General features: G+C 46.1%; 1 protein-coding gene across 1 annotated transcript; it reads left to right on the top strand.

Moving 5' to 3' along the window:
• Positions 1-9,428: 9,428 nt before the first annotated feature.
• On the top strand, positions 9,429-19,578 carry LOC120842851. Its single transcript, XM_042287977.1, has 4 exons — positions 9,429-9,546; positions 9,673-9,760; positions 17,563-17,715; positions 18,334-19,578. The coding sequence occupies exons 2-4, from the start codon at positions 9,694-9,696 to the stop codon at positions 18,549-18,551; spliced, it is 438 nt and encodes a 145-aa protein (XP_042143911.1). The 5' UTR covers positions 9,429-9,546; positions 9,673-9,693; the 3' UTR covers positions 18,552-19,578.
• The last annotated feature ends 6,624 nt before the right edge of the window (positions 19,579-26,202 follow it).

Genomic DNA, 26,202 nt, shown 5'->3' on the forward strand with positions numbered 1-26,202 from the left:
GCGTGTCTGGAAGCCAAGCTTGCACAGTTTGCGATACACGGCCTGGCATAGGTGGAAGAAACAGCCTTGAACACGCGCTTGCGGGAAAATGTTGCCAGTGGCGATGATAGCGGCGGACTCAAAGTCACAATACACCAGCTCCACCGCAGGCTGTGTCAGAAGACTTGAAAGTACTGTAAAAAGCCTGAAAAAGTGTCGGCAATATTAATCAGCCACATGATTTTACAGAGTTCCAATTTCAGAACTAGTCCTAGTACAAATCATACCTTTGATAGGTCTCTTCGGTCTTGTTTGGCAGGAGAGCGTACACCAAAGGAATGACCGCGTCTTTGTACATTCCATGCACGGTGTACACTTGGAAAAAATGGATGGCGTAACTTTAAACGTTCCGTCCATAAACCAAGTTTTGGACCTCGACAGACAATCAAGGTTGCGTTGAGTGGCAAAAACTAAGATGCGGTTGCGGTCGCCCAATCCGCTATCGTGGGCGACGAAGGATTCTTGCTTGAGAGAAACCTGCAAACAGAAAACCAACTAATGCTTGCACTCCAAGTGAAGACAGACAAAGCCGAAATCAGCACAGTGGTTTTTAAGACTAAAAGGTGGATACAAATTTCTTTACCGTGTATTCGCCTGGAATGACGACATCCTCGCGAGTTGCAGGAACGGAGTATGGGTTGCAACTCTGCTGCCGGTGTTTCCTTATGGTTCGGCGCAGCGTGCTTGTGGGTGGCATTTGCGAAGCCGTGTGTTTGCTCACACTTGCTGCCGCGTCGAGCAGGATCTGCTGGGGTCCTTGAGTTCCTTCAACTTCAGAAAATAAAAACAGTAAATGGTTACATCTAATTTATGCGGTTAAAACGTGACCGATAGTGAAGAAACAAAAACAAAGTGACTTACCAGCTTTTTCTTTCATGGTATTCCGGACTTTTAGAAGATTGATGATGGTTGGATCTCCCGGATGAGAGTGCTCCCTGGTTCTCCTGGTGATACGGGAAATCATCTTGTCCGTGGTGATTTTAGCCTTGCAGCCTTTTCTATTTCTGCAGATCCAGTACGAAGTCTCGGAGTCTTCTCGGCTACATGTATATGAATATCCTTCGTACAGCAGCATAGTTGCTCCGCGCTGGGTTTTCGTTAGTTCCATCGTACAGCCTGCCAGTGTTCAGTCTGGCAGTTAGCTTATTTCTTTCTATATGTATATATACCTTCAAGCCAGAGTTTTACCGAGTGCACACTTCGCTTTCCCGAATTTGAAGCGATAAACAACAACAAAAAAAAAAAAGCATTTCTCCTTTTGAACCTTATCACCCCCTCACAAAATCTTCCCTCTGAAAACAATGAAAAATAGGGATCACTGGGAAAGACTTCCTTCTTTTGAATCTTGGCATCCCCCTTACAAAAATCTGCCCTCTAAAAGGAACTGTGAAAAGTGCTTACAATGAAAAAGATGGGTCACGGTGAAAGACAATACACCCTTGTGGGTTTATCGAACAAGATAAAAAAATAAGTAAGAAATGTGACGAATGAACTTAAAGCATTTGACGACTTTTCCTGTGACGAGAAGGTCATTGCGACCACTTCCCCTCTTACGAGTTCACCTAGTACAAGATGCCCTCTTTGACCAGTTGACCTATGACAAGTTTTCCTGCGACAAGTTGGCTGTGACGAGTGGACCTGTTCCCGTTTTCCACAAGGGCGCGGCCATCTTGAATGTCGCCACTTCCAGTAAATGGGCGGAGACATTGCTTTCCCGGCGCCACACCAATAGAATACATTCAGGACCGTCAACCATTCTCATTTTGCCTCACCTCTTTTTTTGTTTCCTATTTTCAGGTTCATATGGTTTATTCTTTCTTTTTCCATGCTGGATATGTCTACCAAATGGCTAAAGGCGAGAGTAAAAAAAAAAGTGTATAGTAAATTAAAAATACTTAACTTTTTTTTTTTTTTTTTGCCGCAGAAGCGATATGGAACTTTCCTTTTTTGGTTTTTTTTTTTGCGTTAACCACAACGGGCACTCTATCCGAGGAATTTCAATTTTTAACAAAGCATAAAGGTGCATGGCATACTTAATCCCTGGAAACGGTCGTCATATCCTGCGCGCAGATGACTGGCGGTGCTTTATTTATTTATATCTTTACATTTTTTTTTATTTCCTTTTTTTTTTCTGCGTCACGACCATACTTCCTTTTGTTGCATCGCTTTGGAATGTGCCTCGGGCGCCCGAGCGAGAACGCCGAAGAGAACCGTCGGCGCGCGTCTGTAGAGGCTTGGCTTCGCTTCTGCTTTGTGCGGCGATAGCAGAGTGAATATTTTTGTGGCTCTGCAGTGGATGTATACGTTCATCGTCTAGATTCCTCGCTTAAACTTGTGTTTCTTTTTTTTTTCCCCTATTTTTGCGCAAGAAATGATGAAAACTGACTTTCTGTTGTTTGCTTTCTGACGTACTTAAAAGGTTTTTTGTTTCGTTTTTGTTTGTCTTCGCCTTTGCACATTCCTTTTTGTTGAGTTGAGCTGAGACAACGTCTTTATTAAATGCCATGCGCGGCCGCTCTTGCTTTAAGACATCCGCAACGGCCAAAAAACAGACACACAGCCGTGTTTGAGAGCGGCCGACGGCCGTTTAACAATGCAACGCTCACAAAGGTCGGAACAAGCTGTGTTGCTGGGGGTCAGCATGCTGTCCAAGGGTGCGTGGTCAACAGATGATCATTCTGTCGTGTATTTTAGTAGGAAAATTCGATAAAAAAAAACAGGGATACGATAGCCCGTTATGAGACGGTTTTGGCTTCTTTGATATATGAACCAATGGTGTACACCAAGGACTCGGCGAAATTTGCGTCATTAAAAAAAATCAATATCCTGCCAATACTAACGGCATACCAGGTTAGACAATACAATACCAATAATAATAATAATCAGCACAAAATACGACGCACATGTTCACCCGGCCATTAAGACGACAAACCACCAGAAATTATTCAACCCCCGGGTTTCCCACTCTTTTCGTGTAACAAACTGCATCTACATTGTATCAAATGTCGACACTACGCATATATCACCCGAGCCGCCAGCCGTGCCATAAACGGCGTAACGCTTTATTGTACGCCACTAAAAAAAAACGAGAGCGATTCACACTAACTCTCCCGCCATAATGATTAAGTATTAAACGGATACTTCGACAAAATTTGGTAAATAGGTTGAATATGGTCTACAATATTCGTAAATGATTATCACACGTTTGTATTTTGAGCCTGATGACTGTATTTGTCGTTATGAACGGCCCACTCTGGCAAGCGCTCGGAGAGCAGCCAGCGGAGAGCGCGTCACATCCGGCGCAATCGTGACGTAGCCTGTCTCGGGACGAGCAAATCAGCGGCTGACGTAGACTATATACTCTGTTTCATACTTAGTTTGTAACGCTTTCAAAGCTATTGGCGCGAGCGCGTGGCTTCATCTATGGTTTTGTTTGCGCGAGGACGCGTGCAAATGATCAACGAGATCAAGCCCCACGCTCGCGCCAGTAGCTTTGACAGCGTTGCACACTAAGTATGAAACAGAGTATCAACGTAGACAAGACGATTGCAAGCCGGGCATCTGGCCGCCGCCATGTCTCCGCTCGTGAGGGCACGTGCGTGCAATTACAAGCTCGCCACGCTCACGCGCGCGCTACACATGCTTGCACACACGGGGTGCGGCTACAGAGACGAGACAGGCAACGTCATAGCCTGTCCATCTTTCTAGACGAACGTAACATATCAGGCTTCAGCGACATCCACCAGGTGCCGTTTGCTAATCGTTTATTTCGTTTAAAAATTTCTTTTCGTGCCTTCTTCAAACAGAAACTTGGGTGTCCGATGTGGTACTGCTCCCTAGAACACGTGTAGACCAAGAAATACGCCCCGAAATTTTGTTGTGGTATATCCTTTCAGTTTTCCAGGCCATCGTCGACGCGGGTACACTGCATTCACTCCTAAGCTGAATGGGCGGTCGAAGCCACGTGCTCGCTAGGACCAATCTAAGTCCACCTTTCGCCACGTGACCACACCCGCGCGCACTCGGCCACATCATCTAGAATAATCAACGCCTGTGCTTTAGAATTGTGACGTCATCGTAGTGAGACCGAGCGCAGACCCGGGATTGGCTACGAGTGCCGCTTCAGCCTTCGGTTGGGCCTGGCGTCCAATCAACACTTCGAAGGACGCTCAGCGTCAGGCCCGATTGCCGAGTAGGCGCCGTGACGATGCACTTTCGGCGCTGCTTGGTTGTCTCCAACGGATGGTAGCGGAGGCAGTTGGTCCTTCCCTTACGAGCAGAGATTGGGGTCACGTGATGAAAGGGGAGGAAGCTGATTAGCGCGACGAGCGCGTAGCTTCCACGCCACTGTCGGCTTGGGGGTAAACGGACCGTTGGGCCGTGCCATCGCGTTTTCGCGAACCCAAAGCTATCAGCCAAATGAGGCATATCAAGGCGAAAGGACGTCTCTGACAGGAAACGCAGAGATTCAGCGTCAGCCCCGGGCTACACCCAGGGCTGAGAGTAGCAGGCAAACATAACGCGTTGGCGTTTCCACGCATGCGGCGTTCTGAAAAAGAAAGAAAAAAACTTTTTTGAGGGAGTTGGGAACGAGCTCATCCTAATTACCACACCGCGTATTATTTTTTTATATGTACTTCTTATTGGTGTAAGTTCCGGGAGTCGTAATGAATCCGAGATAATGAGGTTCTGGAAATGACTCTCCTTCCGCCCGAAAGTGCGGCACTACGGGTTGGAATTGTTTTCCGCGTTCAGAAGTTTGTCATGTCGCTGACAAGTACCCAGATTTTTATTTTATTATAACGGGCGTCGTGCGACGCGGGGCAATAAGATTAAAGATGGATCCGCGTAAAATATTTAATCACTTGGTTTTTAAGAGTCAACCTTTGTTCTTTGTACGTATGCGAACGAGTTATCGCATTCGAGAAGTTTCAGACTAAATTTTGCACTACGTTGTTTTCGTTTGTCTTTTTAATTGTGATGTAAAACGGAACAGCGGCGTTGTCGCAGTTGAATTTACGCTTTTTCCCCCTCCGTGTCTATACGGCGTGTCCCTAGTTGCGTGCAGTACAGGCGAAGGCCACTCCAGGCGAGGGAAGAAAAGGCGAGCACTAGGAAGGCTGGGGAGGTGGAGAGAAACCTCCTCTCCTCTCTAACGTTCCTAGTGCTGTCCCTTTCTCCCATCACCCTCCTCTCCCGTCCGGCCTTCCTTGTGCTCGCCCTTTCTCTCTTCACCTGGCGTTGCCTTAGCCTGCATTGCACACAACTAGTGACACGGAGTATAGGTTGATCTTTATTCTCAAACAAACGGGGTCACACTGCTCAAACATTACCAACCGGGAGGGCAAGGGGGGCGCTTGCCCCCTTCCATTTCTCAGAGTGTGTGTGTGTGTGTGTGTGGGGGGGGGAGGGGGGGGTTAAAGCATGTGTTTTGCCCCCTCCCCCCCCCCCCCCCTGAAACAGGCGCCACTGGGCAGGGCTAACACTGGCTGGCGGAGCCCATGGGAAACCAAGGGCACCTTCCCCCGGCACTGGGGGGGGGGGGGGGGGGGGGGGGGGGGGGGGGGTGTGGTTTGTTTCCTCACTCAAAAACAAGTTGGTACGCCACTGCATTATACAAAAGACAGTCTGCAGCCAGAGGCCTGATTCCTGAAGCTTTCTTTCGACAAAAAAAATTCGTAAATTTATCTTACGACAAGTTACAAACTTTTCAGTATTCCCGAAGCAAAATGTTCGTAAGTTTTGCGTAAGTTACGGATTTCGTCGTAACTTACGCAAAACTACTGGCGAGCGTAAGTGAAGCTAGTTTTTGGAAATCCTAGCAACCGTTGGAGTACAAAAAAGATGAGAAAATAATTTGTTTTTCCTGGGACTTTTTTTTTTTAATGGAAAAAATGAAAATTTATTTCAGGTGCACGCTACGAGTTCGACGCTATTAGAATCTGCGGGAATATAGCGGTTCAAATTTATGATGGCGCTGGGAACTCAAAGATATTGCAAAGCTTGTTTATTGCAAAGGTTGTCCACGGTATGACGGGATTAGAGAGGAATAAAGTATAATTTTCCGAGGTTCTATTTAGTATTAACTAGTATTGTAATATCGCCTATTATCATCTTCGCGGAGATAATAATTATGTCTACAGTTTTTCGGCTGGAACAAATGTTTTACGCCGTTTTGCTGAAAACAGCCGAGATGTGGCGCGAGGGGCGGATGTCTCAGAATCTCGAAAATAAGTACCATCTATACTCGTAAGAAGAAAGTTTTGCGCATTGTTCATACGCCTCGTGATGTAGTTATTACAAGATTTGGTTGTCCGAGGAAGAAGCGATGCTTTTGGCGTTTGAAACGTGCACGTCTTGATAAGGTAATATATATCTAATCTAAAATGTATCTAAACATATCTTATTTCTCTATGTAAAGGAGCAAATGTAATACTCCGCGCTGTGTCTGTGTGTTTTCTTTTACTGGTCCTTCGTCTTTCTGCGCTGTTTTAACCCATTCAATATGACCTGTATAAGCGAAGCCAAAATAATAAAACGTTTCAACCTTCCAATAGTACACACATAGAGGGGAGGCGAAACGATAACTGGTGACGGTTACGCTTAAATCCTAAATGTATTTTATTGGTGCGGCGACGGGAACTCAATGTTTCGCCGTACTGGAAGCGACGATATTTCAAGATGGCGGCACCCTTGTGAAAATGTCTATAGAGTCACTGACAGAATGAGAACGGCAGGGCGTGTCTTTCGAATTTCCTACCTCCGGCCCGTGATTCATCCCTTCCGCTGGGCCCTTAGCCTCCTCTATACTCACAAACGGTCGCAGATGTGGAGCGCGAGGACCTGGTAGCACAGAGCATCAAAGAGCCATTTCTCGGAGAACCTGGTCGTCAGCGCACATCTTTTGTAGCGGCGAGGACTCGAAATACACTTGTTCGCTCGGGAGAAGTGTGTTTCGGCGCCTCGCCGCAGCGGGGCGCCAGTACGTGGCTCTCTTCTCATCCATTGTCTGCCCCTCCAACTTTTCTATTTCGGCGGCCGCTTCTCGTGGCGATTTGCCAGGCTTTGTCAATACATAGGACGATATGACTGGGCTTTGACTTCGCGCGCTCCCTCGATATGCAGAAGGCGCCAAAGCCTTGTCCCAGGTTGGAAGCACGCGTTAGAGGCTGGACAACTGAAGTTGTCCGGGCTCTGCCGTTTTAACCTTGTCAGTGACTATAGCATACTATATACACCAGGGGTCTCAAACTCATTTGAGTGTAGGCGCCAGATAGCCCACCCCCAAAACGTCGGAGTCCAACATAAGGGAAGGGGGGAGAAGGGTGGGTACATATATATTTGTTTTAAAAACAGCGATGGCGCTTTACGTTGGAACGCGGCTGAGTCTTTTTTTCATCATGAATGTGTCATTATGTGTCCGCGTGCTTTAAGTCATTAATGTGTCCGCGTGCTTTGGTATTTCGTTGTTGTGGTTCATCGGCGCCAGACTTGCCCGTTACTTGAAAATTGTAATGAATTACAATCACAAATTACCGAGTGTCAAATGTGATGGATTACCGTTACAAATTACTGTCGCTGAAAGTAACGGATTACTTTACTCGTTACGTTACAAATTACTTTCACGTTACGTTTCCCGTACGCTCATCAAGAAAACAATAGAAGCAATTTTGATGTTTTCAAAACTGTCCCGCAACACTATTTTTCATTTGTCATACGCTCGGATTAGGATAGTCCTTGTAAAAATAAAATGTTGTATTTAAGAGTAAGGATGTCTTTGACCTCCGTTCACCTCTAAGCTGACAAGGCAGCGAGAGCTGGGAACACACCCGCCATTCCGCTAGCATACGGCGATAGAAAACGATCCCTGAAATTCTGCAAATAGAGCTAGCGGTGCGCATGCTCAGTAGCAGCGTTTACCTCCACTAGAAAATCAAAAAGACAACGCCTACTCGGCGTTGTCTTACTTTATCTTTGTCTTCCGCATATTTGTACATGCCTTGCAGGCTTGTCTGTCGGTTCTAGTTGCCGGTCATACAAAAAATCGTGTTTTATTTGAGGCTATTCTTCTCTTCACAGTGCTTTCTATTTTGTTAAACTTGCTCTCTTTACGCAGCTGAATGTTCTACCTATATTGCTCCAGTTACTGCATTATGCTCATATTTTTTTAAAAAGTAACGAGTAATTAAAGTAATCAGTTACCAATATTCTGTAACTAAATTACATTACAAATTACTGCCGAAAAAAAAGTAACGTGGCAATTTCAAAATTACTTAAAAAAGTAAAACCGGTAACTTGTAACCAGTTACTTGTAACGGATTACTTCCCAAGTCTGATCGGCACTCACCGAGAGCGGGAGCGCAGACAATCCAGGCTATTTCTATACAGTATATATTCAGTGTGTTTTCCGGAACGCTGGCCAAATCGTTGCTGCGAAAAGTACGCGTCGTACAGAAGAAATGCTAATGTCGTATTTCATTCCACCAAGGCGCCCATTTGAGAAAGTTAATAAGGTTCGGTATAATTTTTCTATTAATTACTTTTGAGTAATTGGCTTTTTTTAATTGGTAAATTCAAAGAATAGGTTTAGTTAGACAATTACTGGGCATCGTGGAAAATCACTAAATCAACTCAATTCAGTAAGATCTAATAAACGTACAGCATTTACGACAATAAAAAGTTATACAAATTATACGTATAGGCCTTATATATTTATGATTAGGCGATTTCGTTTCATTCAAAAGCGTTATTCCTTTATTCTTGCTTGATAAGTTCGGTTTATTGATCTGCATCCGCATCTTTCAACTGTTTCCTTCTTTAGAGACGACGAAAATGCAAAGGAGGTGATGAGCTAGAATGTGCAGACGACGACCAGGCGGGTCAGTGAGTACATCCCCAGTATCACACTTTGTTATGTGAGGTCCCCAGGATGTCCTAATGCTTTGGTGATGCCCTATGAACGTCCACAGGACATCCTAAGGACACTCAAAGAACTAAGTGTGCTACTGTAGGGATGTCAACACCTCTACTGCCGTTCTGACCCTCCAATACTCGTTGCCTGATAGACCGCGTGTTCTGTACTGCCTGGTCGTAATTCGCGCATTCCAGCTCATATGGCTAGCCACTGTACCGTACCGCAATGAAATAGTCGACGATGGGAGCGTAACCGGGACCTCAAGCCACCACGAGCGAACCCGAGAAATCGGCGGCTCGCAACGCTGTTCGTGACAGCGAACGTAACCGTCGAATGTCGGCACCAATAACTGATTTATTGTGTTTTTCCCCCGTGAATTCGAAACAACAACAAACAAAAAGCATAATAGCATACTCCGGAAGCGATCTCTAACTGAATTTTGTCTCTCCCTCTCTTTCTCTCTGCCGCAGGCCTAGATCGGAAGCCGATTCTCCAGAAGCCACAAATTGACGGGCTGTCGCCTCAATAAAGACAGAGCGATTCCGTAACCACCGCGGCGTCGACGCCACATCACTCCATCACCGCTTCCCAACGTGAGTGTATTACAACTCTTCGATCACGCCGCCGGACGACAATGACTTTCGAACGCACACACGCGCGGGAATCGGTTCGGAACGCCGTTATGCAAGAGTCGGCGGTGTTTGCTCTTTTCCTTCCAGAGCGATCACCCTCGGGGAACAATGGGTTGCCCAGCAGCTGCGGCGGCAGCGCTGTGGTTGTGCGTCGTCCTGATCGCCGTGACGAGGGGTACGTCGCTATCTTTCTTTCGATCTAAATTCGCTGGAAGCCAACAACGAGCCGCCGCGAAGTGCTCGTTGGTGGTGGTAGCATAAAACTGACACCACCGTTATAGTAGTATCATTTTTGTTTGGGCATATGGGCTTGTACGAGGGTACAGCTTTTCTTGGCAATGCAGTAAAAGGGGTAAGGGTGCGCGTGCGCTTTCCTCCTTTCCTCGGAAATGCTAATAAAAATTGTCTCGAGTTATAGTACCGTCACCTTTGTTTTCAACATTACGTCAAGTATCATTTTATGGTCATCTCAGGATGCGGAGTATATTTAACTTTGTAGATGATAGTGCTTTGCTATAATGCCGTGCGAATTGTTCCCTAGGTATTAAAAAAAGGGATTCAGTATAATCTCACTTTTATGACGGAATAGTTTATTCGAGCTAAATTAGACGACAAAGCTAATATGATCATAGCTGGTGATGTCGAATGCGAAAGCAAGAACACAAATCAAAATACTCTGCGCAGGTGACTTTCACACTAAAATCGAGAAAATATTTCAAAACAGTTTTAAAGCGGTAATTTGTTCTAAAATGCCTGTTATGCCTTCTTGAGGCTACAGGAAATAGCGGCGTTATTCACTTAATATCCTTCTTTCGAGCACGGTGACAATTCCGAAGTGCGAGAGTACAAGGATAAAATAGAAAGCTGCGAAACCAAGATGCCTTCGAAGAGCCACGTGTAACCTGAACTTCTTTCCCCGGAATCGCCTTAATAATCCATTGGATACGCCGTTGCTCGTCGGTTAGGAAAGAGAATGTGTGGACCTTACGTTCTCTGCAATAATTTCCCCGGTACCAAGGCACGCAACACTTATAAGGCACTGATCCTCACAATCGCACACATGAAAGCACTTAAGATTCTGGTCGCCGACGGACCCAGCGAATACGCGGGCGTCTTGTCTCTGCATTTCGAATGGCTTTCTATACGCTGTCCAATTGCGTACCTTATGACAGACTTTGCATCGCTTGCGAGCTGCCTGCAGTCTGATAAAGTTGCGTCGTCACCTCGCGCAATCTTCAGCTTAAGTCTGAACGCAGCCGACGCTACGAGGTAATGGCAGCAATCAAGCGGCATCCAACCCGTTTTCACGTTAATGTATACCATAGTAAAAGAAGTCCGGCTCCCCGCGGCGCATTACTGATTTCCCCCTTTATCTAGAGAATTACGATATATATAGGTGAATTGTAGATTAGATATATCCTCTATTATCAAGACGTCGCACACGTTCCAAACGCCAAAAGCATCGCTTTTCTATCCGACAACCAAATCTCGTAAGAAATATGCTTCGCGCCGCGTATGAACAATCCGCAAAACTTGATTTTTTCTTGAGGTGAAAACGGGCATAGGCCTTTTCTGCGTACGATTGGTTCAGCACTAATAGAACACGTTCCATAGAAACGTGACGAACACCGCGATGGAGCATTTTTCACGCCGTCTGATTGGTCCCCTCAGGTCGTAGCGTCGGCTGCCTGTGACTTTAAGGGAAACGAAGTTTAGGAGCAGTGACGTAGCTGACGTAACAAACCGAAGCGCTCAGGCTTTAGTTTCTAGGGGCTCCAGACTCGGTCGAACACAAGGTTGGAGCCGAAAGTTCGCGGAGCGCGCCTACGCAGAGAGCAAGTTCGTCTGCTTCTTTGGCAGGGGTTGTGCTAGAGTCAGAACACCTAGCTCTTAGTGGCTGATTTAAAATGAAAAAAATACTGGGTGTCCCATGGAGCGGCCAGGCTCTTTAAATCGACCGCAAAATTCGGTTTCTTAACCCATCGCGCTACGAGTTTGTGCAGCGTTGCCCCCAGATGGTGCTTTTTTTTTTCTTTTTTTGCTTTTTTTGTTGTAAAATTTAAAAAGAGCGAACTTACTTGAGGAAAAAGTAAAGAAACAAAAAGGCTTATCTCCTATGGAAACGCAGAGAAGCCAAGTTCGAACCATACTACGCCGTTTCGCACGGGAGACAAGAGATTGCGCAAGCGGTCGCGACGCCAACTGCCACCAACGAACGAGCATAGCGCCAAAAGCGGCGCGCGTTTCGCAGGCGGCGACAGTCGCTGAAACAAAAACAGGCTCGGTAAGAACAATGAACTGCAAAGCAGACGACATAAGTACCACGAAAAAAACAGTCAAAATAACCCGACAAATCATTTTCTTAATCGATTATGTGTCCATCCGATGTGCTTTATTAGTAAGAATGATAAAATCATGCATTGGCAACTGATATCAAATAAGCTAGCGCCGCTTTTGAATCGAAAAGATCGCCTGCAATAGACGCCGGCTCTCGGCGTCGTATGCTCGTTCGTTGGCGGCAGTTGGCATCGCGACCGCTTGCGCCATCTCCTGTCTCCCGTGCGAAACGGCGCCGTATTGTTTGAAGACCGGTGGCTTCGCTGCATTTCCATAGGAGCTAAGCCTTTTTCTTTCTTTTCTTTTTCCTCACGTAAATCGATCTTTGCAAATTTTACAAAAAGAAATGCATCATTTGTGGGCAACGCTGCACAAAATCGTAGCGCGATAGGCTAAGAAACCGAATTTTGCGGTCGCTTTAAAGAGCCTGGCCGCCACTTGGGACACCCAGTAGTGGGTAGACTTCAAGGCATCTAGCATTGAGGTCTATCCACTATCCTTTCAATCAAAGACAATGAGAGCTCGGGGTCGTCGTGACGTCACCGCAACTCATGCGCAAGGAGCAGACGACTTGTTCTCGGCATTGTATTTCGGCGGCAAGAGTACGGCGTCATCGTCGCGAGAGTTCGATCTCTTTGTTCGATGAGTCTATACTCTTTCACACCTTAGAAACCGTAGTACAAAAAAAAAATACTTTTAGCTTTTTTTTTATTTCAGTGAAAAAGGAAAAGCAGCGGAGCTGTAGCTTGTGTTCTCGGCGGTGGCTTTCCAGCCGAGCGATCTGCTCTTCTTTCGCAAGGGAATCTGAAGCGCTCGACGCAGTGGAACTTTCGGCGATAGCGGCCTCTTGGCGGTTGCGGAACCATCCGCGCTGCTGCACACGTCGCCGCTCGTTTCGTTCCCGCTCTTTTTCCTCTGAAGGAATGTTGCCGCTATCTATGAGCAACGGCAGCAAACAGTTGTCTGGTTGCCGAGGCTGGAAAGGTTGCAGCGACGGCGGCAAGCAGACAACCGGCAAACACAACACTCTGGACAGCTACCGGCGTCAATGAGCGACGGCGGCAACCGTAGTGTTGTGTCGATATTTGTTTGGTGCCGGACACGATCCTAGGGAAATTTGCCCTTAACAACTCCACCAGAAAACAACAAAAAAACGGCAGTTTTTTTTTTTAGTTTTAGCTATTTACTTTTTATGTAGAGAATTGAGATATGTGTAGATGCATTTTAGATTATATATAATATATATATATATATATATATATATATATATAGGATTTCTGGAGCACAAACGAGCACGTTCCACGTGACACTAAGCGTCGTGTACCGCGTTCCACGCGGCGGCGTGTGTTTCCACATATTCGTTTATATCCTCCTCGGAGACCACGTACGATGATGTGAAGTGCCCGTGTTGTATGTTCAATAACGTGGCTCTTGATTCTCGCAGATGATGATGATACCGTGTCTCTAAAGCTCATAAACAAAGAATACTACATGTACGCGAGACGGGACAAACAGTGGGAGGATTTCTGGAGCACAAACGAGCACGTACTACGTGACACTAAGTGTCGTACCGCGTTCCACGCGGCGGCGTGTGTTTCCAGAACACCTCCGATTGGATACATTCTTTTCTTGTGCATTAATAAGACAGGTAGGAAACGCCAGAAAGCCAAGGTGGAGTGGTGTAGAGGTTAGCACACCCGACCGGACATTGGGAGGCCCAGAGTTCAAATCCTGGCTCCGCCGTTTTTTGGCTTTCGGCGGGTTTCTGAAAACTTCAATTCTTTGATTCATTGGATTAAGTACGGTTCATTCATCTGCACATATTCGTTTATATATATATATATATGTATAGGATTGTGTGTGTGTGTGTGTGTGTTCCCTTATCCAGACGTATACATTTAAAACGCCAAAAGCATCGCTTCTTCCTCCGACAACCAAATCTTGTAGAACCTATACTTCGCGCAGCGTTTGAACAATGCTCAAAAATTCCACTTTTTCATGAGATGGAAGCGAGTATAGAGCCCTATCGGTGTTGCTCCAGCGCGAGTTTCCCTCCTCCGACAACGGTTCGGCGTCGACGCTTCGGCGTGAGACGCTTCGGCGTGAGACGCTTCGACGTCCCACTCTGTCAGTGACGTGCGGAGCGTAAGTTCGTCTGCTTCTTCCACAGGGGTTTGCGATGAACTCAGAACGCCCGGCTCTTATTGGCTGATTGATAAAATAATGGGCAAACCTCGAGGCATCTAGCATTGAGGTCTAATTACTATCTTTTTGTAAAAACCTATCAGAGCTTGGTGCCGTGCTGATGTCACCGCAACCCTTGCGCAAGAAGAGGACGACTTGCTCTCCCTATAGTCCACAATATGCACGAACAAAGGCTGCGCGAACAACGTAAATCAATAATTATGATGTTTCTTCGCATTATTCCGACTTTTTTCTTTATTTCCTTTTCACGTCCCTCTCGTAAATCAAGCGTTGCTTCGTATGCAGTTAACCTTATTCTAAATGTGCTTAATCATCAGCGAAGCAGTCCGTACGCGTCAAAGGAGGCAGCCGATTAAACTACTCGGACTCGCCATCGCCAGTGCTCGCAAAGAGAATGGGCTCGGCCACAAAAATTAATTAAAATCCTGTTGTTGTTGTATTTGTTGTGTGTTTGTTTTCTTAGAACAAAAACGGTGGTATTGTTTGTTTGTTTTTTTTTTTTTTTTTAGAGTTATTACGCGGCTTTGACTGGCAGAACACCATATGAAGGGGAGGGGGGTGGAAATTTCCAGGGTGTGGGTGCTTTAGTAAATCGCTTTGGGCGAAGACGCCCTTCGTTAACGAGATTCGAGGGTCATGGTAGCGAGACCCACAGGCCACGACAGCCCGGATCTTCGGGTGTAAGGCCGCCATAAGCGAGAGCGTGTCCTATTTTAATTATACCCACAGAACGCGATATATCTGCTACAAAGAAACCATCGGTAATGAACTGATTTCATTACTGGGTCGCAAATGAAACGTATAGCCTTGCGAAATGATTCTAAACGAGGTCATACTCGTAATATTGAATATTTACCTCATAGCTTGGACATCAATAGTCACCCAGCAACGATGTGGATACTTCGGATCCAAGAGTGACACTGAGCTGAAAAATAAATCGTCTACTCACTGACTTATGTTCTGCATGTATCGAAACACTTGGAAATGCTGGGTCTTTTAGATAAAAGAGAACCGTGTTTTCTTCACCGCAAAAATAAACTAGGCATCGCCCGCTGTACGATCAGTCTCCACCGGATGCCAAAGTTTTAAAACTTGCCGTTATATACTTTAAAAGGTTGTAATCTATTTGGAAACATTTTCAATTATAAAATGGCGGCCAGCAAAGCCCGTGAATACATGGAGATGAATGGCAAACGCTACCGAGGAAACGCGGCCCATTTTCTAACTAAAAATTTCAAAAGCTTCATGTTTTTGTTGTTGTTTTTGTTGTTTTGTAATAAGGTAAGGGTTGGCTCTGAAGGTTTGGCATCTAGCCCAGACCGTTAACGCTAAATTGGGGTAGAGGCTGAGCATACGGCAATGCGTCGTTTATTTCTTCGGCGAAAAAAACACGGTTCTCTTTTCTTCCAAACACCCTCTACTTCCTGTCCTCGTCCATTTTCAAGAACGGCCTCCGATGGTTGTACAAAGAAAGTGTAGCCAAAGGGCCGCTGCACCCACGCTGTTATTTGTCACAGCGTAACCCGTGAAAGTCCAGCTTGTCAAACAAGTCCCGTTTACTGTAAAAGCGAAGTTCCCTTGATCGATTGACTGAATGATGGATGGCATTTGTAAACGCGAAGAACTAGGACCGACGACCACAGACCTCATTCATTCTTGTTGAAACAACAAAACAAAACGTGAAAAAAAAAAAAGATGAATATGTTGTAATGTTTTGCAAAGACCACAAACTGAAACAAATATTCTACACTAAAAGAAGACAACACTTTTCCTCTTTGTAGCACTTTGAGGCAGTTATACATGGACGCAACCATATAACCTCCTTCAGCTTTTTGTTTGTCCTTATCGCTTCATATTGTCTTGCATATTAATTTCACGGTGTGGACGTCACCAACGTATACAGGGTGCTTCACGAAAAGTGGACCAATTCGATATTGCGAAAACTACGCGTTGCAGCAAAAAAGGCTTGTGTCGTTTTGGTCCTGGATTAAAGTTTGGGATAATTAAATTGTTAATTATTTTGGCGTAATTAATTGTTTTAGTATTGTGTTTCATGATATGGTTTAAATTAAAAAATTGCTCAGCATCATCGAAAAGCACTAAATCAACAAATTGCAGAACGATAGAAGGCACGAGCAGCATTTTACAGCTTTCTGAAAAACCACGAAAATTCGAAGGGTTTTTAAGTTTCGGCTTGCTATCGGAGCGCAGCTCGGCCCCGACGGCACCGCGCCCCGTGGAGAAATAGTGCAACCAGCCTCTGCTGCGTTGCGCGAGGACAGCGCAGCAGAGGTTGGTTGCACTATTTCTCGACGGGGCTCGGTGCCGTCGGGAGCCGAGAAGCGCTCCTATTGCAAACCGAAACTTAAAAACCCTTCGAATTTTCGCGGTTTTTTCAGAAAGCCGTAAAATGCTGCGCGTGCCTTCTAACGTTCTGCAATTTCTTAATTTAGTGTTTTTCGATGATGTTGAGTAATTTTCTAATTGAAACCATGCCCTTAACCACAATATTAAAAAAGGTAATTACGCAAAAATAATTAACAATCTAATTATCCCGGACTTTAAGAATTTTCAAATAGGCCCCTGACCCAGGATCAAAACGACGCAAGCTGTTTTTGTTGCGACGAATAGTTTTCGCAATATCGAATTTTGTCACTTTTCATGAAACACCCTATATACGATTTCTGTTTGTCGTCGCCAGATTCAGTCACTCGGCACCTCTGCATGTCCCTGAAAGGGTTGTAAGTTGTAACTAACTGGTCGATTGATTGATTGATTGATTGCGCCAGCTAGGCGGCGCTGCGGGGATCCATTAGTGATCACGTATGTGTGAAGGGAAATCTAGGAAATATTGCCAGAAAGCGATTTTTGGGATGGCCTACATAATGCGCTGCCAGGGCAGCGATGCCGGTATTTGATCGTAGATCGTCTCGAATTGTTATTACTTGTGCCTTCGAAGCTGCAGGGGCTATAACTTGGCCGGGTGGCGACTGCTATCCCGGGGCTTTAAGTCGGACACTGGGTGAGAAAGTTGGCGAGATGTCTGTAACGCGCGTTCCACCGTATTCGAAAACGGAAGTCGCTTCAAAAGTACCCTTGGAAGAAATTCTAATGGTACTTTGGCGTCCGCCATCCGACTACCATTATACTTAGAAGAAAAGGGGGAAAGGTGCGTGTGTGTATGTATGTATGTGTGTGTGTGTGTGGGGGGGGGGGGGGGACTTCCTGAAACGTTTGTTTCGGCCGTGGTCAATAACAGAGTCTTGTGTTCTCCGCTTCTGCTTTGTGTGGGGCAACGTGCGAAACACTACCGTTTTTCGTTACCCTGGTTTCGAAGTGTAGGTGTTAAACATGCTGGCGACGCAGCGCAAGAATTCATCCAGTTCAAACTATTCGACCATTACATTTACATATTACACCCGAATGTCTGTGCAGGAGAGGCTGTTCGCTGCTTCGTCTGCAGCTGGTCGCCCAGGGACCAGGCCAACCGGTCGGATCACTGCACCCACGCAAACTTCGATCCGGAGAAGAACTTCGCCCACGACTGCGAACACGGCTGCGAGTTCTACTCGCAGAATGACCTCAACGGTAAGAAAAAGAGAAAGAGCGATAGCAAACATTTATTGTGTGTAAGGCCTGCGCCTCGGTCCGGGCGGCCCGTGTAGCCCGTCACTCCGACGGACTCCGCAAGAGTACCAGAGGGGTCAACGAGTGCTAGAAGAGTGCGGTGGGCTTACGTCGGTGCCCAGGGGAAAAGCCAGCCATTCCTCCCACAAAACCGTGTGCGGGACGAGTGGGTGAGGTACAGGACCTCTAGGTGCGAGAGATTGAAGGGTATCCTCCGTGACTTAAGGCCGGTGGGCTAAACTAACACCACCTGAAATAATCAAAGCCTGAGTGTTTTAATTTTGACGTCATCACAGTGGGATCGAGCGAAGACGCTGATTGGGCACGAGTGCTGCGTCAGCGTTCGGTTGGGCCTCGTATCCAATCACCGTTATGAATGGAGCTCGGGACCTGAAGATGAGGATGCTTGAGGGCCTTGAATACCCAATGTGGCGTTGGCCAAACTGTGAGTTTCTGGTGGCTCGTGTGAAACAAAGAGAGAAGTCATAACCACGTTGCGAAAGTTTTCGGGTTACTTGTAAGCCTGTAGAGTAAATAGTTCCCCCATTGAAGATGCTCCATATTCAATCTCCCAAACAGGTGACTTCGAGCACGTCAGGCGAAACTGCGCGCCGTCGGACCCACCCCACAAGGGCTGCCTGAGCGAATCCAGTCGTGCCTGGACCACGGTGCGCTGCATCTGCAACTCCGACTACTGTAACGCGGCCCCCAAGCCCACGTCCATCTCGCTGGTGGTGCTCTGGACGACCCTGACCTTAACTCTGGCGGCTGTCATCCGTCCACATCTCCCGACCTGAGTCAGCACGTCTGCCGATTTGAGTCAGCACGTTGGCGACGCAATCGCCAGCCATGCTTACCGCTGATCGCACAGCAAACAAAGCGTTGTACTCAGCAGCGCCCGAGCTCACCGCGTCACACCGCAGCACCGTTCCAGGACGTGTCCCACCTGGACGCCGTGCAAGAACTGTTCCCGCTATGTTTCTCACCGCCGTCATTTTATCGTCAGTCCTTCTCTATGGTTGTTGTTGCTGTTAACGATGATGATGATGATGTCGAATAAGGGAGGGAGCCTCGGTTTTGTTTTGGGCTCGCCGCGACTGGACAAACATTTGGCCAACTCTTTTCGCATATTAGACAAACGCATTTCTATTGCTACTGACAGTCTCAGGCTTTAATGGTTGTGCTAACGGATCCCAAGTTCGTCACCGGTTTGCCAGACAGTAGCATCACAGTGGACTCAACTAGAAGTCTTCATCATGTATGTGCTAAAAGAATTGGCCTACGTTTCACCAAGTGGGGCTGTGTCGTTAGCCAAAAAACGCACCGGTTGTCCGCGAACATGCTACGAGCATTCAGTTGTTCATTTCAGACTGCGCGTTCTACGTTCAGAGGCATTGGCGGGTTGGCCGCATAATGACACTATGTTTGCGTCTTGTAAACTAGACGCGAACAAATACACTTCGTTTGGCTCGTGTTTGCGGACAAAAGTTGGTCAATCGTTGGCACAGTATGGGCGCGCTCTGTCCTTTATATCATTTTTTATTGTTCTGTGGTTGTTTCGTGAACTTTCATGCTTATTTATATGTTTCCTCTAGTTCATGTCTGCGTTGGTGTCGTGGCGTTTAAATGACTCCTTGGAACCTCAACATGAAGCACAGGGAAGGCTGCGAACTTGCTTAAGAATTAGTAAGTTTTGTGCCTAAGCTCGAACGCAACATATTTCTTTAGCCTGACAGTAGCTATTTGCAAGCATAAGTTTGAGTCAAAATAAGTGTTTTATGATAAATGACGAACTGAAATATGAGGTTGTTGAATTCAAGCCAATTAGTTGTCTCCAATCCTTTACTGCGTTCATTAGGCAAAAGCGAAAGCACAGATCTTCGATATTTTAACGCTTCTTAGCTTGTTAGCATCACCATTCATCAACGTGTGCAATCGCATAGGTTAATGGGCATTTTCTATCATTGTATAAAATAGATGACCTTACACAGCAAGCTGTAACTGCGTCTGAACAGAAGGTCTCGAACCATAACCAGTCCTTGGGCTTACCACGGCCCGAAAGAGTGCCTTGACGGCTGCAAAGATCCTCAGAGTTTACACGGAGTCAAAGTCGAGCACTACATCGAAGATGGACCGTCTTGGATTTAAGGAGATTGAGAATATATGCTCGCCAATCCCCCCAACCAAGGGGTGGGGGGTGGGGGCTCTAAGCACGTTTTAAAGGAATAGCCTACAAAGAAGCGTGTTAGATAAGCCAGGCACCTGTTGTCACCGATGATAATTCACTGTACGAAAAGAAGTATACCATACCACTATACCTCGGACGCAGTGTAAAACTGAGCAACGCATTTAGTTCTGAATACCTTACACGGATATATGTTATATATCTAGCTTGCATACTTATTGAGATTAATAGCTGACTTTTCAAATCGTCATCTCGCCCTGTGTGCCACAAACCCTTCGTTCTAATATACGAGTCCGCGAAACCCAATGGCATATTTAGGTAGGAATCAAATCAATGTTCCATTGAGACTTTATGGTTCTTAGATGAGAACGTTTAGCGGTCTGGAGCCGAAGAATACAGAGTCTATTTTTAAAAAGCAACAAGAGAACAAACTGTTTTCCAAATGTTATATTTTGTCGAAGTTCGTTTTGTGAGATACGTGGGCAAGAAATATCTGAACTCTCTTTCGGACAAAACGACTCTGTGCGGTGCCAAGCGAGCCATATATCACCTGAAAATTGAGTTCTCGATTGTGTAAAGACATTTTCAGTTTTTACTGTGTGCTCTCTAAACGCCATCAGCTATTGAGCAAATCCTATCGACGAGTCGTATTGTCTTCTTACTGTTGCAGAGGCAGGTTAGTCACAGTGACGCATTCAACAACACGTTTTTCTTCTCTTAAATGCCGCGAAAGTCAACACTGCCTTTAGTATATATTGATATTCCGAATTCCACCAAAAGCACCCAATGTACATAGAAGCTTGTGAGTTGTATATTGCGATATAAATACGGAATATTTAGGTGCACCTTGACAATGTTATTCTTAGGCGACGCATACAGCGTGTTCATTCAAAGTACTCAAGTTTCTTGAATATTATGATTGCTATAATAGAATTCACGTGCCACAGCCGGAAACAAAGACAACCCACTCATCAACTCGTGACTTTGGTGTTAATTTAAAATTCGAGAGTGCGTAATCGAATTAGGGGGACGAGTTTACAAAGCGCCAGCGATGACTTCATCGGCGTGATGAATGAAGGATTAAATACTGCTGAATCTTTTTAATTGCGCGGTTGCTAGCTCCGCCTGCTGGGTGTGCAAGGTACATATAGTACGCCTGGTGGCGTGACCCGAATATCGCCGCCATGCATGTAGGTGTACTTCAGATCCGTATTCGGAAAAGCTTGTAGAGTCCCAAGCAGCACAGGGTTGGCCAATCATTGGCCAATGGCTGGCAATGGTCCTTGGCCAAATGGCCAGACAGTGGCCAGAGACTGGCCGGTGACTGGCCTTTATCTGGCCATTGGCCAATGGCCACTGGCCATCAGCCACCGGCCAAGCATTGGCCGATGAATGGCCACTCTCTGGCCACTGGCCAAAAGACCATCGCCAGACACTGGCCATTGCTTGGCCAAAATCCGTGCTGCTTGGGGTAAGTCCATAGGGCCAATTCCTGGCAATCTGGCAAGCATTTATGTACACCACGACGCTGTGCGCCTTTCCAAAGGTCTAAGGCGTTCAAACAGGCCAATCAGGGCTACCGAATTACCCTATGGGCTTAAGGCGCGTTCACACTCTTGCAACCGAGTACGACCGAGAAAGACTTCTTGGGACCGGATGCGCTGAGCGGAGCTGGTCCTAAGAGATCGCAAGGGGCTTAAAAACCGGTTTGGTCTCTCTCGGTCGTACTCGGTTGCAAGAGTGTGAACGGACCTTTACTCCACAAGCTTTTCCGAAGATGCGTCCGGGCTGTCTGCACCAGCCTCTGAGAAGGTATTTCTAATAAACCAATTTGTCTCGGCACAACCTTTCATCGATGCAATGACCGCGTTAGGATAAGTAGCGTAGTATGCGGCTAGCTCAGCGAGAAAGCAATCACTGGCGGGTGTGTAATTTGATACACGCAGTCGATAAGTGTGGCGCCCCCACCTGGAATCTCCGGTTACCCACAATTTGAGTCCTCAGTTTCACGAATTGGGGCGGTGGGCCGCATAATGCAGGCGCATCTCTAAAACAAATTTATTTAAAGCCTGTAGGTGTTCATTGTTCCTGAAAAGAGTGCTCCTGTAGCCTAATGTACATAGTGTCCTACGTACCGGTGGTGTTTGTCTCGGCCGTTCACCTCACGCCAGTGTACAATAAAAAGCCCTGTAATTTACCTCGGCTGCCGCCGATCATGATGTCTTGTGAGTTTTCTGGTTTTTGTTATTATCACTTTGTGTTTGTGAGCTTACAACTACGGACATTTACAATGCATAATGGCGTATATAACATCTTAGCACCATTAGTTCGGACATCAGACAATCTGAAACAGTAGAACGTGTCGGTTAAACATATTCTGAATATCGAGTTCAATGAACTATGATTAAAGTTCCGTGTTTTCAATATTTCATTTTGAAGCGGTTTTGTTAGCGTCGTCTATACCATTACGCTAATCACACCATTCATTCCAATGTGAAATGTATTACCCGAAATCAAGCCCACAAAGTGGATGAAAACATGGCGCAAAAAATGAACTGTAGAAGGGTGGTGAGAATTCAATTAACATGTGGTAGAACGTATGTGGGACAGACAGAAAAATGTGTTAATTATAGGCCACGTGAACATAACCTGTCTATGATGTCAACGGTGGGCGGTCACCCGCCTCTGCAGTGCACTGTCGACATGTAATCAAAATCTGGCCAGCACCGCTATCATCGGTCGATATGAGGAAACACTTTCCAGAGAAATTTACGATGCAGATATTATACAAGGTTCGGGGAAGCGCTGCATGAGCTATCCTTCTGTTATACTATCTGAAAAGGAAGCTTTGTTTTTAAACGCTTCGATGCGCTGAGGCTGTCTCCCCGCGCCCTAGAGTTCTCGTGCCATGAGCACGTGCCTGTTGGTTACGTGTCGTCTTCTTTCTTCTACTTTCAGGATGAAATATTGAGTTGAGTTCAGCGACTATCCTGTCTCATGTACTCTTCTACTGGGTGTGTCAAGTAGCGGCCAGGCTCCTTAAATCGACTGCAAAATTGGGTTTCTTAACCTATCGCGGTAAGATTTTGTGCAGCGTTTCCCGCAGGTGGTGCATTTTTTCTATGAAATTTGCAAAGACCGAACTTACCTCAGGAAAAAGTGAAGAAAGAAAAAGGCTTAACTCCTATGGAAACCCAGCGAAGCCAACCGGTCTTCAATCAATAGGGCGCCCTACTGTTTGAAGACCAGTGACTTCGCTGCGTTTCCATAGGAGTTAAGACTTTTTCTTTCTTCACTTTTTCCTCAGGTAAGTTCGCCCTTTGCAAATTTTATAGAAAAAATGCACCACCTGCGGGAAACGCTGCACAAAAACGTACCGCGATAGGTTAAGAAACCGAATTTTGCGGTCGATTTAAAGAGCCTGCCCGCTATTTGAAACACCCGTAAGTTTCCTTCGCTGATCTCCACTATAGGGGGCTGGATCGTGCATGGCTGCTCTCCGAGCTTGCCGCAAGTGAAGCCACCGGAAGTTCAATGCTTGTCCCCGAAGTTGGGCATGTGCTGGGCTTCCTAGTGTTTTCAGTCGATAATTTGGTCCATGCTTTTTTGAGTCTTTGACACGGTTTTAATACTCCCGTTCTGAATTAAATCCCGAGAATAGGGCATTTGAACGTGGAACATACGCACACTCGATCAACTAGAATCTAAAAATTTTACATCGAATGGCTTCCCAGGAGACTTCTCGGGTCCGCATGCGCAAGAAAAATCCAGCGCCCTGAACGCTGTTCGATCCAGCACTCGGAAGAGTTGAAAAGCCTGCCAAGGGCTTACTTCCGGGACAAGCCGCTTACTTCCGGTGGCTTCATACCTGTCTGCTCAATGTGCCATTCAGCCCCCTAAAGTGGAGAGCAGTGGTTTCCTCACGTTGCTCGCTGACTTTAACCATGTCTCGCGCAAAATAATTAACGGCTTTGAAAAGAAAACATTAAGAGCGAGCTTAGTACATAATTTGAGAAATGCACTCGATTACCTTTTATTCATGGAGAAGTAACAACTTACCTGCGTATATAATAACTTCATAAAACTCACAAACAGTATAACACAATCAGAGCTGAAATAAGTGCTGGACGTCCAGTGCTTGTCGTTTCTGTTGTTTTAACTAAACCTTCAAAATAATCGACCTACACTAGACCCACTAAATAAGCTATGCTTCGAGCATCGGCCCTCTGTTCCCTGATCGCCTCGTGGGCACCGCCATCTTGGGGCTTCGTGCAAAACAGACAATAGTTAAGATTCGAAAATGACTTTCTGAGCCTTGATACAGTGTTGGGAAGCGCAGATGGTAGTGTGTTTCCTTGTTGCGGACTGTTCTAACATTTGCAGAGGACGGGAAAGTGTTTCCTGCGATTTCACATAAAGTTTCAGATGACTAGAAGCAATGAATTTAAACACCAAGGCTAGGTGACGCAAGCTACCGTCCGCTATAAAAAATACAGCCGTTAGCATCCATTCATCCATCTATCCATGACAGGTGTCGTTACTCTAAAGCGTAGCTAAATTATTGTCTCCAACATGCGCATATCTGATTTTGCGGCAACTACCACTAACCGAACAATCACGCACAAATTAAGGGACAAATTACACAACAAATAGAAATGTCTGTGTACCTTTCGTGTTCCTTACCTGTCCCCACACATGTACAGATTACTCAAGAAAGGTAGTTCAGTTAAGTTACTGAGTATCGACGGCAAAAGTAATTGGAGTAGAGTAGAAATTTCGCATTTGTAATTGTAATTGAGTAAACTACTAACTACTGTAAAAAAAAGCAGCAAGCTACTTTTGAAGTTACTTTCGAAGTTACTTTTTATATTTTTGTGGTAGCAAAATGACGAGCAGTTTTGATCCGTGAAAAACCCTGCGAGCCTAAAATAAATGCAGTCATTTTATGGCTTGCGTTTTCACCAAAATAGTTTATTCGCTCGCAGAAGCAATTGGCTTTCAAAGTGCTTATTGGAGAGTTTTCCCATTTTCCTTCTAAAGACGTGCCCAGCCAAGCTCAAAAGACGTTCCACCGACGCGCTGGATGGAACGACAGCGTTAAATTTCAGAAACAACCTGTGCAGAGTCGGGTAAGCGAGTGTTGGCATCTTCGGTGTCCATGACGAAACATGTGAGGTTTGCCTCGGCCTAGAGGGTCTTTTATAACAAACTCTCCTCTTTTTTTCTTTTTAATGCGAAAGCATTAACGTTCCCATGAAGCGAGCCGACGTCATCAGTTTGGAGCGCGAAAACGGCACCTAGTTTCTCTGATCCCAAAGGTCCCATTGGCTGGCGCGCGGCGACGAGGCTCCCATTGGCCGCTGCGCGCGTAAGTTTCAACGACCTCCGTCAGATGGCACTGCGTGTCCGTGCCGCCAGAGCGCCGATAAAACTAACCGCCGCAACTCCATGCCGCTACGGGCCCCGCGCCGGTTAAAAAACGACCACGTTGGCGCGCGCTCGGAGGCTTCTGCTCGTCTCGCCGCCGACGAACATGGCGCCGCCTCCATCATTCACATCGTCGGCGGTGCTTGTGCTTGTCTCGACGCCGACGAACATGGCGCTGCCTCTAGCATCCACATCATCGGACATTCATGCTTTCCCATTCACAATTCAGAAGAAGTGCTTAGGTGTCTTCCGACTTTTTCCTTCGGCATGACTGGACCCTCTTTATCTCCACGACGTTCGCAGAGTGCGCTGAGCGAGTGCACCTGACCGTCAAGGGTTCAAGTCTCGCGCCACGACAATGAGATTCTCCGGACGACTGAGCGGCTCGATGCGATGCTAATGCTACGCTACTAAAAAAAAAATTGTTTTGGTTTAGTGGTTTTCAACCATGGATGTTTCGCGGACCCCTTGTAGATCGGCGGAGATGGTGGAGGACCCCGTTCGTGGTGAAGGAAAGGGAAACGTATAGGTTAATTATGATATGATTTAATAAATTAATATAACTATGGGCTGTGTGAAGTAGACTTCTCTTCTTACAGATACACGAAAAAACTCACCAGAAAAACTAATGTTTCCTCTCAATCGGAGAAAATACCTTTTATCGCCGAGTTTGACTGATGAAACTGGGCTTTGCGGACCCCTAGAATGCCTTTGCACTCCCTTTGAGAACCACTGTTTTGTGGTTAAACAGAAAATAAAACGAAGTTTACTTCACCGCTGACCCCGGGACCGACAAAAGTATCTCGCAAGGGTGACTAGCAATCCTCACCGGCGAC

The sequence above is a fragment of the Ixodes scapularis genome, unplaced genomic scaffold (genome assembly GCF_016920785.2).
Source record: "Ixodes scapularis isolate PalLabHiFi unplaced genomic scaffold, ASM1692078v2 ptg000783l_1__unscaffolded, whole genome shotgun sequence".
In the NCBI taxonomy this organism is placed as follows: Eukaryota; Metazoa; Arthropoda; class Arachnida; order Ixodida; family Ixodidae; genus Ixodes; species Ixodes scapularis.

What these genes read in the sequence shown, in the direction of transcription:
- LOC120842851 (XM_042287977.1), top strand. Translation starts at nt 9,694, where the DNA reads ATGGGTTGCCCAGCAGCTGCGGCGGCAGCGCTGTGGTTGTGCGTCGTC. An exon ending in CCTGATCGCCGTGACGAGGG is followed by an intron (nt 9,761 to 17,562) that starts GTACGTCGCTAT and finishes ATGTCTGTGCAG; the next exon opens with GAGAGGCTGTTCGCTGCTTC. An exon ending in CTCGCAGAATGACCTCAACG is followed by an intron (nt 17,716 to 18,333) that starts GTAAGAAAAAGA and finishes TCTCCCAAACAG; the next exon opens with GTGACTTCGAGCACGTCAGG.